Below are 14,173 nucleotides of genomic sequence, written 5' to 3'. Positions count from 1 at the left end.
GAAATACATGAAATCAGTGCAACCCTGCAACTTTTATTTTGTTTCTCCAAATGGTTCTTGTTATCTGTGAGTGTGAGTGATTTTGTTAGATACTTTGCCGCAGACAAATAGAGGCAACTGTACTGGAGGAAATCATCTTTTTTAATTGAACATAACACAAATAATACATATTCAGTAACCATGGATAGTACACACATTGAACAATAGCAAAAGAGACAGTTGTATATCACACTAGACAAAATATATATAAAAACATGCAGATGTGTCTCTATTGCTCAACCTCTTTCAGGAAAATAATAAAATAAGATTTTTTTTTGAAAATCTACTAATCATTAAAAATTAAAAAAAAACATTAATAACAAATGTATTTTTTTTTTTAAGTATTTGCTTCTCTAAAAAAGCAAACACCACTTTCTTTTTTCATAATATTACAAAATTCTAAGATTTGTATATGATTTACAACCCGATTCTAATATGCCATGACAACAATCGAGACAACATGTCTTTGAAATAAATCAGAGAAGGCTCTCTTATTATTTTGGCCATGCACCGTTAATGCACCGCAAATGTGTCCGACTCGGGAGTCAGCTGGGTTTGAGAGAAGATACTTATCACTGGAGTAAATACTCACCTCTGCTCTGTCCCAACATAGTAAACCTGCATACTTGGCCCCGCCCATTAAAATCCTGACCAATCACAGAGCCTAAAACGCCTGATTCGTAAAATTGACCTTGATTCCAGCCAATAGCGTACGACGTGGGCGTGTTCAATTATAGTTCGGTTGCACCGGACATTGCCCATCAACTTTTGCTACCAGAAGAGCGTTGTGCAAAGCTAGTTAGCTAGCTACATAACATATTCATTCTAAGATAGTTTTTTCGTCGTTAGTGGTGCGTTTCTGCCTTTTGTAATTCAGCTCGAAATTCACAGTTGTCAACAAACTAACAAATTCCAGAAGTGACGAGGGGACTCCATTTTCGTACGCGGCAGCCCGGACGAGCCTGCAAGACGGCGGAAAGCTAGGTGGTTGCGGTGCTAGGCTAACTTTCCCTGCCAGAGCAAGCGGGCATCTTGCGATAAATTGTCTACTTGACGACACTTTCGTTGACTACAAACGACTCCCAGGTATGTTTTCTAAAACCAAATCGCCAGTATCCATCACCGTGAATGCACATCGCCTCACAGTTCGGCAACTATCTGCCGCAGGTCATGTTAGGTTAGCCGCTAATGCTCCCATAACGTTAGCCGCTTCACTCAGCTGATAACCCTGCTTATTTTCCCAGCAAGCTGACAAGCTAAGCTAATGTGCATGGGAGCTAATGCGCGCTCGGTCACATTCCTAACTTAAACTTAGCGTTATCATTAAGTGGTTATTGTAAACAGCTTATCGAATACTAATGAAACCGCATTGCATGATGGGGGTTGAAAAGCCTACTTTAAACAAGTGAGCAAGCAACTAACGCTAATGTTAGGTCCGATCTGCTAAGATGCACAACTCAAAGATGATTGAGGTTTGTTGTTGTTGTCACAGCGTTACTTTGACCCTGTGATTGCAGCATGCTGATGGTGGGAGGCAATGGACGGATGCACTAGAATGAGTGTGAAGGAGCTGTGTGAGACCGATGACCTGGCCACCGGTTTGGTGCTGGACCCTCTGCTGGGCTTCAGCACCCACAAAATGAACATCAGGTAAGCTGTCGCTTAAGACATGTCAATTCAAACAGCATCAGAAGTAACAGGCGTTCACATCACTATTTAAACTATTGGTTATTGGTTATTTCTTGTTTTAGTTTGACGTCAGGGGAGTATTATTCCAGCTTTTACTGTTCTATTTATAATTCGGTGGGCCATGTATGATGAGCATGTCATGACAACCAGGCCCATCCTTAAGGTGTCTATATATACAGACACATATGTTAAAATGTTCAACACATTTCCTGCCTACTGTCGACTTTACATCTAATGTTGGCGTATTGTAAACTATAACTTAGTTCAACACAACAATTATAATACACAAGGGCTGCAATTACAATTATTATAGTTATTTTGCAATTATTTTCCTAATCAATTACTCAAACAATAAGTTCCCATTATTAATATTTGTACTCTATTAAAAGAAAATCTATTTAAAGATGTCCGTCACAACTTCACAATGCCAAAGGTGACGTTGTCCATTATTTGGAAACCAAAAGTCCAAATGTGCCAATAATATTTACCGTACAAATATATATATAATGAAGCAAAGCAGGGAATGCTCTCATTTAACAGCTTTTAACAGAGAATATTGAAATTATTTCACTATTTCTGCTTTAAAAAGAAGCAATTAACTTTTTGTCCACATTGTTGCCATTCGTGGTTCTGTTGAATCAACTAATAGTTTCAGCTTTAAAGCATACATACTGTAATAGCTTCTGAAACTTTAACAGCAGGGTAAATAAACGAGACGCTCATGCAAGCCCTCTGTATTTACATGTAAGCCCAATTGTATAAGTGTGTTTTGATCATGCTCATCTTGAATGATGCTTTCTGCTTGCAATGCATTGTGCATCCTGTCCACCTGCAAGTGTGGACTATATACTGTGGGTATTTGAAGCATAAAGCATAAAGAAAAAATATGTGCTAAATTTGCACAGTCAAGTGGCAGATAGCTTATTAAAGTCCTCTCCACACCTTATCTCTGATTATCAGTTTAGAGTTGTGTTTGAGAGATATTGGGGTTTTTGTGTGTTCTCCCAGTACATCTAAAATATATATTGTTAAATTAGCAACATTCACAACAATGCAAATCATTGAGAAATTGTAAATATTTATTTACTTGTGTTTTCTTAGATTATATCAAACTATGATAACCAACATTCCTCAAGGCCATATCTTAAATGTAAGATAAAAAAAAGTCACTTTACACAAACACTCCTTGGACTAACACGGACTGTGATTAGACTTTGTCCTGTGACTCTTATGTCATTTTCTGCTTTTCTGTCCTCTTTAGTCCCCCACCAGAAATCCGGCGTTGGGGTAACCTCAAAGAGACCCTGTTGCGCTTTCAGCGTACGCATGACTTCAATGCTACGTTTGAGGCACTGACAGTAGGTGAACCGGCTGGTGACTACTTTGATGCTTTGGGAGGCCATCGACAGGAGCTGCTGAGACAACATGTAAGCTGATGTTTAAGCTTACGAATTAGTGTAGATATAAAATAATGACTAATTAAATGAGGAATGCATAAACACATGTGTGCTTGGAAGCCTTCCTCATTTGGTATTTTTATTAGATTCATAGAAAGCAACCATTGATTCCTGTATTTCTCACTTGAGTGTAATAACACTGTCCAAACCATGTATGATGTCCGCAGGTGTATCGCTACCTCAGTGCCTTCCTGTTGGATAACGGTGTCAAGATAGAGTCCTGTGACAGATACTCCTCAGAGACCAACGGAGCAAAGATAACCTCCACGAGGCAATGGTAATCAGTCATACATTGTATTTGTCAAGGCTGCATGTTGCTGAACAATAGCTGCTACGTTTCCTGGACTGGGTGTGTTACTCTTTTTTTTTTTTTTTCAAATTGAAGCTATGTGACGCTTGTATTGTTGCTCCGTAGGTTTGCAGGAGAGCGAGTGGAGGTCCTGCTGGGCTGCATAGCAGAGCTGAGTCCTTCTGACGGCGCTGTGCTCAGAGCAGGAGTCAATGACTTCAGTGTGATGTATTCAACACGCAAGCGCTGCACTCAGCTTTGGCTCGGGCCCGCAGCTTTCATTAACCATGGTGAGTTGGTGTTCATTCACCACTCATTCTTTTCCAGCGAAATATACACACACTCAACATTTTCATAGCTGATTGGAGTGCTTTTCTGTGAGTTTCATCAGCAACAATTTCACCTGGCTGGATTCTTTTTTGAGGCACACTGTGTGATCCAAATGTTAACAAAAAAACAAATGCCAACATTCACAACACAAGATTGTAAGCTGCTATCAACCTCAAACTGATTGACAGGCCTTTTATTCCATACAGTCACTCTACACAACAATATCATTTTTGTCAATGGTTTTGTAATAATGTTTGGTTTCAGACATACTGTACTGAAAGGCTGATGCTTTCGATCACGATTATTTTAGAGATTGTTTTTAAAAACATTCTGTTGTATATCTAAATATTGCAAATACCATATGTCATTTAAGTGCTGCATACTCATTGGAAAGGTTAATTAGTTGTTCCTAGAACAAGTGCTTAGGAGCAGGATTAGCACTAGTTTCTGAATATATTCCCACTACACACTGCAGATACTGGAGCACCTGTACCAAACATGAATAGTTATTGTGTTCCTGCATTGATCAGATTCCAAACCAAACATGAAATACTTTAAATACTTTTTGTATTTGTTCTCCGTGAGTGTGATGTTCAATGTCTGTGTGTTTCATCACAGCAGGATATTTAGAGTGTTTTTTCTTAAAAACATCAGAAAATTGATTGTTTTTGCTCAAACTATGACCAATTAGTGTCTTACTGAATTACACAGTTTAAATTTAAGTGTTTTTTTAAAAAAAAGTCTTACAAAAATAAATTCAGATGTGTCAAAAATCTCAATTTTGTTAATTTCTCCTTTATTTTCAGTTGACAAGTTTAAGACGTTTTTGTATGCAAGACTTTGTACATTTCACCAATTTGCTTTCATCTTTTGACAACTCTTGACAATGTTCCCTGCAGCAGAAGTAGCAACATGTGTGTTTTACCAGATTTATCATGAACACAATTTAACAACACATTTAAGGAAATCAATTTCCATAGACCTTGTGTCAGAACATCGACTAACTGAATTGTAGTGTGTACGAAAGGTCCAGTGAAATGTGAGTTAATCCTTTCGTCCACTCAGAGGCCATTTTCTGGCAAGATCTTTTAATAATGTTTGCGAGTTAATCAGCTTAGCCTTTGAGCCTTTTGCTAACTACTTCAGTGCAAGCCAGCTGATCAACAAAATACAGAGTCCTTTATTCATTGCAGGGATTAATTTAATAACCTGAAATCTTTTATCTCTGTGTTTTTCTCTCATATGTTCTTCTGTGATGAAGACTGCAAACCCAACTGCAAGGTAATGATCTATATTTATTCATCACCTGCACTAAAGAGATTTGACAAATGGATATGACTGTTCTATAACGCTTAACAACTATCATTGTGACATTAAGCATATTGTAAATTGTGTTTTAGCTTAACTGCTCTGTGTTAATGTATCCCATGGGTCACCCAACCTTTGTCTTTCGCTGTTTTTTTTTTCCTTCCCCTTTTTACCCGCCCAGTTCATCCCCGGGGAGAAGAACATTGCGTGTGTTGAAGCGATACGACCCATCTCACCTGGGGAGGAGATCACATGTTACTATGGTGCCAGCTTTTTTGGAGAAGGCAATGAAATGTGTGAATGCTGCACCTGCGAGAGGTGTGTCCATCATTTGATCCCAGATTGTCTTTGTTGTAGCTTGGTGTTGCTCAAAACTGAAGACGTTGTTTATTGTATTTGGAAAAACTTCTGGACTGTTTTAACCTCAATCTCATTTTTTATTTTGATTTTAACTGTTCTTCAGGAACGGAGAGGGTCACTTCAAACACAAAGGGAAGCAGCCTGAATGTGAAGAAACAAAGGACCCTGTGGGGCAAAAGTACCGCCTGAGAGAGAGATATCTTCGCCATCACAGAGAGAAGAGGCCGATAATACAAGGAATACACTCAGGTATCTTTAAAGGTAACCACTGTCAGATTTCCTCTAAAATGAGCTTTCTTAAATCAGTCGAAATAATTACTAGCACAGCAATGAACATGTTGAAGTCAGCTAATTCAAACAGAACATCTGCATTTGTTGCTTCCTTAAAGTAAATTTAACTCCACCGAAAAGGCCTTAAAACCAACTAACGGGAGTATTAACTGTACAATTCAAGTTTACAGCCATGATGTCAAAAATATCAGTTTCTCATACTAAAGGGTTGACATTCTGCGGCTTACTTTGCTGGTTCTTGCACCCACCATCAAATTTGGTTCATTCAACAACAAAGAATGTCACCTGACTGATTTCTATGTTGACGCTGTGCAAACAAATTTTATGGCAGCTTTTATCATGTTGTAACTCAAAGTTTTCACATATTACATCTGCAATTCTTTGATAATAGTATTATTACAAAAAAACACAAGGTTCATTCTGTCAGACACTATATAATTCAGGTTGATAATCATCAAAGTGCCCTTTTAACTGATTTAAAACTTGAATTATCTGCTGCTTGAAGAATACATTTAAGTCCACCTCTGTGCTGCACCACAGACGAGATCCGGCTAATGCAGTCTGTTAGATGTTCAGTGTGGGATAATGCCCGACAAGGTGTCCATTATCAGGAATCAATGGACAACATGTGCAGCGGGTCCTACACAGCGGGCTGTTGCCGCTGTGTAGGACATCAATTCCTAATAATGGATCCCTGGAAGGGCAATATGCCAAAAAAATGAAGAGCCTTAATTTGTATTTTCATGCGTTTTGCAACCAAAATCACAATTCATGATGGTAACCATGATGACGTTAGTCCCTGGAACAACTTTTACAATCCCATAAGATTATTTTGCAATGGAAACATTAATAACTGCTCTCGTAAATAGGAGGGACCTTCTTTGCAAGAGGAGATATTTCCAGTCTTCTCAGTACATGGAACGCTTTTGAGCTACGAGCCAGTCTGAAGTAGCGAGTTGAATAGTAATATATTAGTAATATACATGTTTGAAAGGTATATTGGGCCTGTTTTAGGGAGCAGATTGTGTTGCTTTTCCATGACCTAATAATTCAATGTAGCATGCAACATGTTACATAGCTTACTCCAATGTTAAGTAATCCTGTTTTCATTAGTTGAAGGAATATTTTATCCCAACAATATCTAAAATATAGAGATGCTTAAAGTTCACCTGCTTCTTTGTACTGTCTTGATTCTTGTTGTTCCTAGTTCGTACTTACGGTTGAATGCACTTATTGTAAGTCGCTTTGGATAAAAGCGTCAGCTAAATGTCATGTAGTGTTATGTAATGTAATGTAATCTTTGTTGTCTTTCATCCGTAGCCATCCCCTCAAGGAATTCCTTCACCCAGCAGATGAGGAGAAATGCCTTAAAGAACAGAAAATTTTGTCAAACAAAGAAGTGGAGACGAGAGAAGCACAGGCGATCAGGAAAGTCCTCCTTGAAGTCTCTCACAGTCCAACAGTATCAGACACTCTTGTCCCAATTTACGCTGAAGAACCTCAGAATCAGAGTACGGCGCCACTCGGTGGATTTCTTACTCAAGTGTAAGGATCCAAAAAGCAAAGAGAGGGCTTTGCTTCAACAACTGGAAGAAGAGAATCCAAAAGACAACGGGCTGAGTAAACTGAATTTGACAGGTGAAGAAAATAACATTAGTGAGGTGAACTTGAAGCCTTTCTCCATGTCTGTCCACCAGGAAAGTGGACCTGGTGCAGACCTTAACGGGAAATCTGTTAAAGTCGTGGAAAGGCGAGCAGTTCCCAAGAGGTACTCTTCGAGAACAAGAAGCATGGTTCAAACTAAGCTCACAGATCAAACAGGGTCTAAAACAGCCGACACTACTATTTGTCACTCTGTTGAAAATGACAAAACCTGCAGTGCAATAAAACAAGACAAGATTGAAAAAGCAATCGCAGAGAATCAAAGCAGCAAGTCCAGCTGCATTGAATCCTGCATCATTGACGAGGCTCAAAACCCAGCACCTGTGCCAACGGAGCACAGGATCACCAGAGCGGCATCCATGATAGAAGTCAAACAAACAAATGGAACGAAGAAAGCCAGAGACAATCCACTAGTATCACTGAAGCAATACCTCACGGTCAGCCTAACAAGGTTATCGGTGTCGACTGAGGAAGCAGAAAGGATATCTGTAGACCAGAAAGTAGGAGTGGAGTTGAGAGGAAGGACCAGGCCGAGCCGGTGTACTGGACCAGCTCCTCTGATGGTGACGTCAGAAAAAAGAGTGTCCAGATCTCAGCAGAGACTGGGAGGAAATTCAGATATCTGCACAGCTGAAGGAAACAGAGGGGTGAGGGAAATGTTTTTCAAGGCCATCGACAAAGTACATTTAGGAAAGCAACAGGCAAGTGACACTGTTTCGGATTTATCCCACAGAGAGAAAGGGGGGAATGACAAGGTTATTGAAATACAAACCGTGTCGGAAGAAAAAGATGAAATACAGAAAGAGCAGCAGGACATTGTAAAATGCAAAATTGAAGAGCAGACAGAAAATAAAAATACTGCATCTTCAATTGTAGAATGTAAAAGTAACAAGGCCACGGAGAAAGTGAAAAAGTCAGAATGTAAAATAGCGGCCAGTGAAAAAACTAGAGAACAAAATAACCCACGATGTGTTAAAAATATAGTTGAGGGTGTTGTTAAATCATCAGAACAAATGGCCAGGAGTGTGATTAAACAGCCAGTAAGTAGGCATGAAGAAGATGTTGTCATAAAGCAGGCCAAGGTTTTGCTATCTGATATTTTAAGAAAAGATAAATCCTTACTAGATAAAAGATTACACCGAGATATTGTAGGAAGAGTGTTTTCTACCTCGGCCTCTAAAACAATGCAAAGTGCAAAGGAGGAAGAGGAGCTGATTGAACTAAATGGAGGCACGTACCACTGTTCAATACAGAGGAGGATCATGAGCAGGCGAAAGATGAAGCCGAGAGCAGCGAAAACAAAAGCGAATCAAAGCACCAAGGCACAGTTAAGCAAAGACGCTCCAGCTACAGTGAAGACTGAGATGAGTGAGGACAGTTTGCAGCTTCAGTCACCCCAGAGGCATAATGACCCTACGGCCAGCTGCCTAACCCCACTACCTCATAGGTCACTAATTTCAACGACTAATCTGTTTCCAGATACCAATTCACAGGCACACATACAGTCCAACATACCTCTGAAGAAACGTACGTTTCGAAGTTCTGTGGAAATAGACGCCGAGCAAGGTTTGACTTCTGCTTCAGATCATGCTTCCAAAGAAGCCACTGAGCTAAATTCCTCTGCAGAGCTGAGCCAGGAACCTGCCACGTGTTTAGGGGAAAGTAGCAAAGGGGAAAGACAAAATAAACGCAGAACAAGGACAACAGAAGTCCAAAGGTTAAACCCCCAAAAGATATTGAAACAAAACTCCTTAAAGCGAGTGCTTCGGTCCCGAGCTAATGAAGTTCAGCGAAGCCATTTATTGAGTAGAGCTCGAAGGTGTAAAATAGAGAGGCAAGATGAGGATGACGTCGAGGTGGATCAGGCACCAGACATTGATGCGTTTGCAGAGGACAAACAAGCTCCTGGTAAAATCCAAAAGCAGCATGACAAAAATCTGTCTCTGAATAGAACTAAAAAGGGAGATGAGGTGGAAACGTTAATCCAGCGAAGTAGTTTGGGGGACACAAAGCCAGACATCGATTTTAAGATTCGGTTTAAGAGGAGGAGAGGGAGAGTATGGGAGATGCAAAGTGCTGGATTGGAAAATATGGCATTAAAAACCGAAAAGGCAGAAGAGTTGGTGACGTGTGACCCGTTTAAAGCTATCATGGATTCTGTATCGATTTTAAATATGGAGATGGAGGCAGCTCAGGCACACGTGCACGCTAGTAAGAAGTCCAAGAGCCGATTGCATCATTTGAAAAGAAGAGGTCAGAGGTTGTGTGAAAGGAAACCCCCAAATGCAGACATTAAATCAGACAAAGACCTAAACAGTGTGTGTGGTGTACCCAGTGACACGCCCAATGACGAAGTAGGAATTAAAGAGAAGCTGGATAAGGACCTTCTAGATGAAATTAAGCTGCTGCCGGAAAAAATTGAGAATAAAACTGATTGTGAAATGGTGGTTGTAGGGAAAGAAACAAAAATTGAAGATCGTTTAATAAATAATTGCTGCTTGTTTGGAACCGGTTCACAGCAGAAACTAGAGCCTAAATTGGACTCAAACGGCTTTCCGTTACCGGTAATTAAACTACGCAGAAAGACAGAGGATATTTGGGAGGTAGACAGCAAAGAAGGGTTTCTACAAACTGAACTTAAGGTCGAGCCCAGTGTGAAGAAAGAGATAAAGGGTTACAATTTAGAGAAACAAAAGAAAGTATATCTTGATATTAGCAAACTCAAAGAAGAGTTCCCGTCACAGAGACTGAACAGCAACATGGCCCTTCTCAAAACAGAACCGCCCCCCTTTTCTTTATCTCTTTCACCACTCTCGCTTTCTTCGCCCCTTAATGACAATAAAACTGAAGCGATATCCTCGGTAGCGGACGCAATCACTGAAAGGCCAGAGATGAACTGTGGAGGAAGGAAACCGAGGCCTAAAATGGAAAGACCACGAAAGTGTGGTCTTGTTGAAACGCCCACCACCTGTCTTAGTCACACTCTCCAACAAATTGACAACAGTCTCTCCAGGCTCTCCGAGGGCTTGTGTTCATCGCAGACGTTGGAAAAGCCAGCAGCCTGTACCGGCGCTTCTAATTCTGTCATCCAGCCCCCGTCCCAGTCTCCTCCATTCACAACGGCAGATAACATGCTTTCTGGTGAGCCCAACTTCACAAACTGCTGTGATGACATTCTGGACTTCCAGTGTCTCAACTTTGAGGGTTATTATCAACCCCAGAACATACTTCCGTCTTCCCCATCAGATCTGTGTTCACTTGACGCACCAACGGATCCCTTTAGCAGTCCCCTCTCTCACAGCCCGTCTGACACATGGGCAACTGAGACGCCGTACCTTGGCCCCCCCAGTCCAGGAAATAACTTTACCAGTGAGGATCTGCAGTTCTTTCCAGGTCTAATTTCTTCCAAAGGCGACTCTATTCCTGTGGAATGTGAAGGGAAGGATACCTCCAAAGACAGAATCCAATTCAACCCCACGTTCAGTTTTTCAGCTCTTGGCAACTCTGACTTCACTGCTAAGGATCGACTTCTAAGTAAAAATCCAGGGATGAGGCTTTCCAGAGAAGACCTCAGAACTCAGTCCTATCCTGTAGTCAGCAAGCCTCGGGTGTTCGGTTCAACAGCATCCTCTGTTACCTCTCACTCTCCTGTTACTTTTACCCAACCCTGCATCAACGCCAGGGCGAGCACCAGTCAATCAAAAGTCCAGGCGAACGTTAAAACCCAGGGCCCCTTCCATCGTACCATTCCTAGTAAATCTCAGTCTTTTTCAAGTATGCAGCCCAACGCAGTCAGAGGAATGCCCCAGACTTGCTTGACTAAATCCGCCCCGCCCCCGCAAATGTCTAACAAATTCCACCCTCCTCAACTCTTCACTGTGAAAAATCCCAATCCTCCTGACAATCCATTTAAGTTCCATGAGAAACCCTCTACAGTTATTCACAGGGTGCTTAAGTATCAGGGGGGGAACCCGACTCAGAACTTGTATAGTGCACCTTGTAAAGATACCATGGCTGCTGGCAGCCCGATCATTGCATCCAGAACACTTGGTGCAAAGTCAGGTGCTACTGAGAGGACCCTGCACAGTCAGAAACAAGGTGTTGGTACAGACGGTCATCACAAAGACAATGTTTCTGTTCATGGGTTTGGAAAAGATGTCGGCCATCTTGGTTCATCCAGCAACCTCAGCAGGTCCAATCCTCATTTCAACAAAACCAACTCCTCTTTCCCTCAGTCTTTTATCAAAAGTAAGATGTCATCTGACAAGCATGAAAGTGTCGAAACCAACATGATGTACAAAAACATTTCAGCGATGCCAAGACCCTTCTACTTCCCTAGCAAAGTGTCCGATGGTTATTCATCGCCACAGGACAAGAAATCCACTCCGTCGACTTCAGCCAAGCACCAGCCGTGTTACACTCAGCAAGACCCTTTTGATTTCAGCTTCGGCTCGTCTCTTTCGCCCATGCCTCAGCACAATAACCCCCAAATGGCCCACAGTACACCTTCTGGTACGCCAGCACCAGCAAACAAGACTCAGTCCTCAAACGCCTCAGCCTCTTTCCCTTACGGCTGTCAAGGTCCTCCCTACGTACTGAACTTCAGTGGAGATCACTCATTGACCCTGGGTCTAAGGGATGGGGTTGAGGGTTACCCAGGATTAGGCTCGACAAACTACACCTACCATTGTCTGATGGAGCCTTCAGGCACCCAAGGGCGACTGGTTCTTGAGCCCTGCGGACCCCAGTCGTCAAACCCGGCGTCTTTTTCTTTGGGTGGATTTTCAGGGCTCAGAGGTCAAGACGAACAATGCAGGAAGGACATGCAGCAACAGTGCCAGACTGGGGAACACCAAGGCACATCTCACTACGGGCCCGGCCCATCGTCTCACTCCATGGGTGCCACAAAACCCAAGAGAGTGAGGTTAGTGGTGACAGATGGCACAGTAGACTTAGACCTCCAGTACTCGGATTGATTTGTACCACCCTGCTGACACTGGATCCCAGAGTACGTTCCGATGGAGGAATTGAACGAGTATCGGCTCCAGTATGTTTTTGTAAACACTGTAATTCATAGTCTACCAGTTATTAAAGCCCGCTGACGGATTTCTAAATAATTATTTTGATGGACTGTTAATGTATGAATGGGTTGTACAGAGTTTTATGTGAAGCGGGCATATTAGAGTGTTTTAACTACTGTAGGATTTGTAAAAGAAATTAAATATCCACTACAATTTGTTAGAGAATACCAAATTATGCATATACAAATGCATAAAGAAAACAAAGCATTAAATATATTTGTGACTAGGAATTTGAAGTTACTGGCCCTGTAAGCCCTCTTACTGTACTGTAACATAGCTGTACGACTTTTTCTATTCCACGAATGGCAGTAGAGACGAGAGCACCACCGTCGGTTGCGGGTACTTGTGTTGGTTGGATTTTAAAAAGGCAGCTTTGTGCCTCGTTCTTTAATATCTCCTTGTGACCTTTTGAAGCACCTGTTGAAACAGTTCACCCCCGTTTTTATACTCAGTCAGATCTTTTCTCACTATGGTCGTATAACTCTGTGAGTGTGAGTGTGAGAGAGTGTTTGCATGCAGACAAGTCTTGAGGGATCAAAGTAAAGTGTATTGTTGTACTGTGACTGTTGCTCTGCCAGATTTTTAGTAAGGTCATTAGTGCATCAATGAAATGAAAGGCTTGTGCATGAACGATGTACAGTAAAATGATTTCCTGACCTGAAACTATATATATATATATATATATATATATATATATATATATATATATATATATATATATATATATATATATATATATATATATATAATTTTCAAGGACAACTACTGGGTGAAGACATGAACGGCAGCTTTTAACAGCTGCTCCTTTTTGATTACTGATGTGTGAGTGGAAAAAACTACAGCATGTTTTTTTTTTTTTTTTTCAGGCCAGTTGTGCTTAATAACTTGAGGTATAGTACAATGTCTTTTTAATGAGAGTTCCCCCAGTCGGAAACATTTCGATATTGCTCAAGAAATCTGACAATCTTCTCACAGAGTAACTCCCCATTTATCCTTTTGTCATTTGGTCCTTTTTTTTTTCTTTTTTTTTTTCCCAATGGAGTTTATTATTATACATAAAGAACAGAAGGATAAGTTATGCATCACATGCAATAGTTCCTGTTTTGTTTTTGCTGATGGAGCTACACGTCAATAGATGTTTTATAGTGTAAGCAGAGTTATTTGCTGTAGATTGTGGAAGTCACGTGAGCATTCCCCTCATGTCACAATGTATGTTGAACCCTTGACATCAGTCGGCAGGAGTGTTCAGTGTGACTGCCCAGCCTTTCATTATTATCATGTTCTGTCTTGATAAGGAAAGGCCAATTATTTATTTTAATATCCTCATCCTTGAAATGGTGCTTTAATGTAATTTATATTTCACATTGATTGTTCAAACTATTACATGTTTTTTATTCTTATTTAATGGGACAAAATACTGAACTGAATATTTACATTGAGTATTTAATTTCACAGCCTTTGACATCTTATCCAATGTTTCAGTTGTTGAAAGTAAAACATTCTGTCTTTTTTTCTAATTGGCAGTTAGTCTTGCTGAAAGTCTGCTGTAGAAATGTACAAATGTAGCCTATATCATTAAAGACACTTAATTCTTTTTTTGTACTTTGTGTCATGGAGTCTACTTCATTTCAGGAGACTACACAAATGTGATTGTTTACATTATGTCT

The 14,173-nt window shown here is 40.7% G+C and overlaps 1 protein-coding gene across 2 annotated transcripts; it reads left to right on the top strand.

The window, feature by feature from the left end:
* Positions 1 to 792: 792 nt before the first annotated feature.
* kmt5c (lysine methyltransferase 5C) lies at positions 793 to 13,156 on the top strand. Of its 2 annotated transcripts, none has more exons than XM_068579129.1 (9): positions 793 to 1,125; positions 1,557 to 1,689; positions 2,990 to 3,155; positions 3,353 to 3,462; positions 3,601 to 3,764; positions 5,066 to 5,085; positions 5,294 to 5,430; positions 5,576 to 5,721; positions 7,084 to 13,156. In XM_068579129.1, exons 2-9 carry the CDS (start codon positions 1,577 to 1,579, stop codon positions 12,399 to 12,401), a joined length of 6,174 nt encoding a protein of 2,057 aa, XP_068435230.1. In that variant the 5' UTR covers positions 793 to 1,125; positions 1,557 to 1,576; the 3' UTR covers positions 12,402 to 13,156. The 2 variants fall into 2 exon arrangements, with proteins under 2 accessions (XP_068435230.1, XP_068435229.1); XM_068579128.1 differs by having other exon boundaries at positions 5,576 to 5,733.
* Positions 13,157 to 14,173: the final 1,017 nt, after the last annotated feature.

The sequence above is a fragment of the Clinocottus analis genome, unplaced genomic scaffold (genome assembly GCF_023055335.1).
Source record: "Clinocottus analis isolate CAN_PGR_092001 unplaced genomic scaffold, fCliAna1.0.p SCAF_16, whole genome shotgun sequence".
Classification (NCBI taxonomy): Eukaryota; Metazoa; Chordata; class Actinopteri; order Perciformes; family Cottidae; genus Clinocottus; species Clinocottus analis.
Note: the sequence above shows the minus strand (reverse complement) of the source record. Positions and strands in the feature narration are given on the sequence as shown.

Coding starts and splice junctions, on each gene's coding strand:
- kmt5c (XM_068579128.1), top strand. CDS start 1,577: ATGGACGGATGCACTAGAATGAGTGTGAAGGAGCTGTGTGAGACCGAT. Junction 3,765..5,065: donor CGCAGCTTTCATTAACCATG/GTGAGTTGGTGT, acceptor TCTGTGATGAAG/ACTGCAAACCCAACTGCAAG. Junction 5,734..7,083: donor ACACTCAGGTATCTTTAAAG/GTAACCACTGTC, acceptor TTTCATCCGTAG/CCATCCCCTCAAGGAATTCC.